The sequence below is a fragment of the Phasianus colchicus genome, chromosome Z (assembly GCF_987193195.1).
Source record: "Phasianus colchicus chromosome Z, bPhaCol1.hap1.1, whole genome shotgun sequence".
Lineage (NCBI taxonomy): Eukaryota > Metazoa > Chordata > Aves > Galliformes > Phasianidae > Phasianus > Phasianus colchicus.
Window position 1 is genome coordinate 13,019,439 of NC_143476.1, and position 4,932 is coordinate 13,024,370.

Sequence of the window (4,932 nt, forward strand, 5' to 3'; positions counted from 1 at the left end):
GTCCTGGAAGGGGCAGATCCCCGCGGGGAAAGATCCCCGGGCCTCAGCGCTGTCTCCCTGGAATGGGAACAGCAGCAGAGCAAGCACTGGGCTGCAGGCAATGCTTCCCCTCTGCCACCCTGCAGAGAGAGCTGCATTTTCACTCCCGCCCTTCCCTGCCTCCGCCTCTCCCTCCCCACCAGCACTTTACCTTGGAGACACTGCAGCAGCAGGGGGATCTCAGCGGCCCACATGGCCCCCACAGCTCTGTGGAACCTGCTGTGGAGGTTTTGCATCAGCTGTAAGGCAGCGGCCTGGAGTTCGCTGCCTGCAACAGGGCTCCCTGCCAGCACCTGAGCGAGAGCAAGGAGAAGCAGGGTCACTTCTGCAGCAAGAGCAGCGGCTTCCCCCCAGGATGGAAGCAGCGTGGCTGTGCCCTGGCGGGCAAGGAGCAGCCGACAGCTCTGCCCGTGGCCGTGCTGCTTCCTCCCGGGGGCTGGTGGCACTGGGCTCTGGAGCATCTACTCACCAGCAGGCGCGCCAGCAGTGTCTGGGGAGTCAGTCGTGGGCCTGTGAGGAGAAAAAAGTGCTGAGTCAGACTCCAAGACGCTCCGTGCCCAGCCACGCGCAGCTCCACTGTCCCTTCTGGGTGGTAGCACAGGTCAGCAGAGCTCACTGGCGGAGCTTCTGCTCCTACCTTGAAACATGGAGCTGAGGAAATGGGGATCCAGCTCCTCTACTCGCCGTCCTGTCAGATCCTCTCTCTCGGCCAGGGCTCGGACACAGCGCGAGACCGGGATCAGCATGCCGGTGTGCTGGGCTGGCACCACGAACAGCAGCAGCCGTGGCCACAGGAGCTGTCGGGAACGAGGCAGTTGAGCGTGTCAGCATTCCTGCCTCCGCTCAGAGACGAAGAGGACTCTGCGAATTTCCCTGAGCCTTGCGTGCTTCAGAGCACGCTGGAGGAGAGACCTGGGGTGGTGGGATGAGGAACAGGTGGTGCGAAGGCGAGGAGCAGCAGCAGGGCAGATGTGACTTACTTTGGACATCCCTGTCGCAGAGACGTCCAGAGACCCCAGGATGTCCATGCACAGCTCCTGCAGAGCTCCTTCTTCCTGGGCTTCCCGGGCAGAAAGGTCTCCAGCTGCCTGCACAACAACGGTGTTGAAACCCGGTTACCTCAGTTCTCAGGAGCCTCTCAGGAGGCTCAGGTGCGGCCTCAGCGGTGCTTCTGTGCCACCCTCTGAGCAGCACAGGTCTTCCCAGAGAAGATGCTGCCCACTGTCCTTACCCTTCTTCCAGCGGTGCGGCTGAACTCAGTGAAGATGTGCCCCACCACATCCCAGGCTGAGCAGCTCCGGGTGTTTGAACTGAGCAGGTCCTTGATGAAGTGCAGAACTGCTGTCCTCACCTGCCAGGGGTCAATTGTGGGTGTGATTTTTCTGGTCAGAAGGCAAAGGGAAGCCACCTGCTCATCGGGGCAGCCCTTTGGGCACGAGCAGAGACAACAGGAGCAGAGGAGAAGCCTTGGCTCCTGAGGTGAGGGCCAGGCTGTAGCACCAGGCTGTGCACTTTCCAAGCACAGCACAGGGACCTGCCCGCTCCACTCTGCCTGCTCTCCCACAGGAGCCATCGCGACCGTGTGGTCAATGCCCCAGCACCTCTCTAGTCACCCCAGCCCTGCCCGTGTTGGCAGCAGCATCACCACCCCAAAAGAGCTTTCTTTTCCCAAAGCAGCTCACCCGGATCCTGAGGTCGCTGCACAGACACTGCACAGCCTCAACCACCTGGGGCAGCTTCTCCATCATCACGGGCTCTGCAAGAGATGCACAGAAGCATGAGCGGAGCCACAACCCCGATGGCAGAGGGGATCCCTGGAAGTCCCAGCCTGTGGTACTGACCATCAGAGCGAGCCAGAGCACCGAGCAGACCCAGTGCTGCCACGCGTCCAGCCTCCCAGTCCTCGCCCAGCTGTGACTGCAGAAACAGGACCATTTCCTCTGGGCAGATCCGGGCTACAGGGAGGAAATCCCACGCTATGTTAGCAAGAAACTTATGCCCATTCCTGAGGTTTGTGAGAGGGGTTTTCGCAAGGACACCACCAAGCATTGCCAAAGCTCCTCTCCTTACCCTGCAGCAGGATGCAGTGGGTCAGCTCCGCTCGATCAGCCTCGCTGTGCTGCTTGGTGTTGTCATAGAGCTGTGGGAACAAGGTCCATATGAGAAAATCACATCAGCACTGAGGATGGAAAAGACGCTGTGCTGCTGCTCTCGTCTCCCTGGGCACTCTCAGGAAGAGCACAGGCAGACAAAACCCAGCCTGCCTCACAGCATCCCCAGGGGGACAGGCACGGCTCTGGAACAGCCTTGAGCATGCAGGAGCCAAGGCTCAGCTGCATTAGTCAGGGGCTCAGACCTTTGCACTCCTCCTGAGACTTAGCCAAAAGGGAAACTGCTGTGGGCACAAGGATAGGCTCCCCTTACCTGGTAGAACACGGCACTCGTGATGTCCAGAAACCTGTCCTTCTGGATGACAGACTTAATGCCCTCTAAGGCCTCCAGGAAGACAGTGAGGCTCTGCAAGAGACCAGGAGAGGAGGAAAGGGATGAAGCCACATCTAGCCACTTGGGAGTGGAGAAATTGTTTTCCAACTGTTCCTCCGCAGGGGGAAGCTCCTGCACAGGCATTCTCCCCCATCAGATGCAACTGGATGTGGTCCCCCCAGTTGCTAGCACAGAGCTCCTCAGGCTCTCAGGCACCCATTCCTCCTTTCTCCAAGGGCTCCCCACCTCCTCCCTGCACCCCCCGACCCCTCGTGGCACTTGCACTGGCCCCACGTCCACCCTGAGCCCTGCACAGCGTCTCACCTTGGCCACCCTGCAGGTGTCTTGGATCTCCTGACACGGGTGCACGAGCCAGAGGAGCTGCTCCCAGACGTGCTCTTGGTGCAGCTCCTCTTGCAGGAGAACATCCAGCATGGCAGCCACGGCCCCGAGGACAGCCTGTTTGTCCTGGAGAGGGATGGCAGAGGCCCGGCATCAAAGACCGAAGGTCTGCCCTTCCTACAGAGAAGGCTTTCTCTTTCCCTTCCCCTTCCCCAACCCCCACGCCCAGCAGGAGATGGGCTCGCTCTGGAGGGCAGGCAGGTTTTCCCCAGACCCTCATCCCCAGCTCATCCTGCCACAGTGCTGTGACATGCAGCTGCTCCCTGCCACAGAGCCACTTCAGGGCCCTTTGCAGAGCCAGCCCACTCCCTCCCATCACTGCTCAGCTGCCAGCCCACTGGGCACAGACAGAGCTGCCACATGGGTGCCCCCGCTGCCACCCTGGGCTGGGGGCGCAGCAAGGCTCACCTCCTCCTGGCAGTCCTGCCAGTTCCTCAGCACAGAGAAGAGCAGCTCCTGAAGGTTGTCATAGATCCGCTCTTTCTCCATGGCAGGCCAGGGGCATTGGGATCCAGAGGACAAGTGAAGCTTCACTCCTTCCAGCCACTGTTTCACAACTGAAAAAACAAAATTAAAGAAACACATATGAATAGTAATTGTTATTTTCTGTGTTTAAAGAGAGTGAGAGAAAAGGCAGCCTGTGAGAGCCTGCAGCAGGGCGAGGTGCAAGGGCTGTCCCGAGGCCCCCTGCTCTGGAGCCAGCACTCACCAGCACAAGCGAGGCGCAGGGTCCGGCCGCTCCTCACCTGGCCCACCACACTGCGCAGGCCAGCCAGCATCAGCCACGTGAAGGGGATGCACTGTGGAGCTGCAGAGAGGAAGGAGAGGTCCACAGTCAGAGCCCTGGCAGCAACAGAGGAGGGGGCGAAGCCCTGCATCCCCCAGAGAGGAAAGACCCCTTTCCCCAGTTGTCATAGGTGTAGGGTGGCTGAGAGCACTCTACCGTAGATGCCGAACAGTTTGCTGAGGGTGATGAGCACGAAATCCTTGGGTTTCTCCCCGATGGCCTTCAGCTGGCCCTGGAGCTCAGCCATCACCAAGCTGAAATGCATCCGGGCCAGAGCCACCAGGACATCGCTGGCAGCCGTCCTCACGTTGTCCCTGACACCCTGAAAAGGAGTCACTGGTGACACACCGTCCAGGAGACTGCCTGAGACCCTGGGAAGGGCTGAGCCACCGCCGCCCACCAGCACAACACCAGCACGGGCAGCGGCTCCCTTTGCCTTTGGCTGTAACCCCTCACCTGGGCTGCCGTCAGGTCCCAGGACACCTCTGCCAGCAGCCGGTTCACCACTCCGCACGGCGGGCGGCTGTCGTCTTCCCACAGGGCGCCCTCCAGCTCGCGGTACACCTGTGCTCGATCACCCTGGGGACAGGGACCAGTCATGCTTTGCTTTGCCCTTGCTCTCGGGGAGCCGCCCACTGCCACCCATCACCGTGCCGGTGTGGTGCCGCGGCCCGGCACCCACAGGACCACGGCACTGCGCCACGGCAAGGATTCACGGCCGGACGTCCCCAGCTCACCTCCCGGTCTTGCAGGCGCTGTTGCAGCACAGTCACAGCGGAGACAGGGACAGGGCTCGGCACCCTGCTTCTCTCCCTGCGACGCGTACGTCTGGGCACGCAGCCCACACAGGCAAAGAGACCTGGAAGCAAAGAGCGGAGCAGCTGCCGCCGGTGTCGCTCGGAGCCAGGGCCGAGCATCCGGCCGGCTCTGGGAGGAACGCTCCTCCAGCCCCACGGTTGGCGGGGACGGGGGAGGGAGCTTTCCCCTTGCTGGGGTGCCGGGGAAACCACGGCGGGCAGCTGCGCTCAGCAGAGCGAGGACGGTGCTGCCGGCGCGGCCTGAACTGACTCTGGAGGCACACGTGCGCTCGGGCGGCGTCACGGCGTGCGGAGAGGTGGAGGGACTCACCTCGAAGGGCTCTCAGCCGCTCCATGACAGCAGGAAATCTCCAGGTAGACGCAACGCTCTCTCTGGTTCCGCTTCCTGCGGGTCCCACAAGC

The 4,932-nt window shown here is 61.6% G+C and overlaps 1 protein-coding gene across 1 annotated transcript; it reads right to left on the reverse strand.

Moving 5' to 3' along the window:
• Nucleotides 1-537: 537 nt before the first annotated feature.
• Nucleotides 538-4,629, reverse strand: LOC149912579 (maestro heat-like repeat-containing protein family member 2B). The gene is made up of 9 exons (XM_090131846.1): nucleotides 4,450-4,629; nucleotides 4,169-4,291; nucleotides 3,869-4,034; nucleotides 3,635-3,733; nucleotides 3,334-3,482; nucleotides 2,464-2,556; nucleotides 1,020-1,127; nucleotides 720-836; nucleotides 538-549 (listed from the first exon to the last, which is right to left on the reverse strand). Exons 1-9 carry the CDS (start codon nucleotides 4,627-4,629, stop codon nucleotides 538-540), a joined length of 1,047 nt encoding a protein of 348 aa, XP_089987972.1.
• Between the last annotated feature and the right edge of the window lie 303 nt (nucleotides 4,630-4,932).

Excerpts from the sequence above, each read along its gene's own strand:
- LOC149912579 (XM_090131846.1), bottom strand. The coding sequence starts at position 4,629 with ATGCTCGGCCCTGGCTCCGAGCGACACCGGCGGCAGCTGCTCCGCTCT. Across the intron at positions 4,035-4,168 it reads GGGACCTGACGGCAGCCCAG|GGTGTCAGGGACAACGTGAG; the intron begins GTGAGGGGTTAC and ends ACTCCTTTTCAG. Across the intron at positions 837-1,019 it reads CTGCGACAGGGATGTCCAAA|CTCCTGTGGCCACGGCTGCT; the intron begins GTAAGTCACATC and ends CGTTCCCGACAG.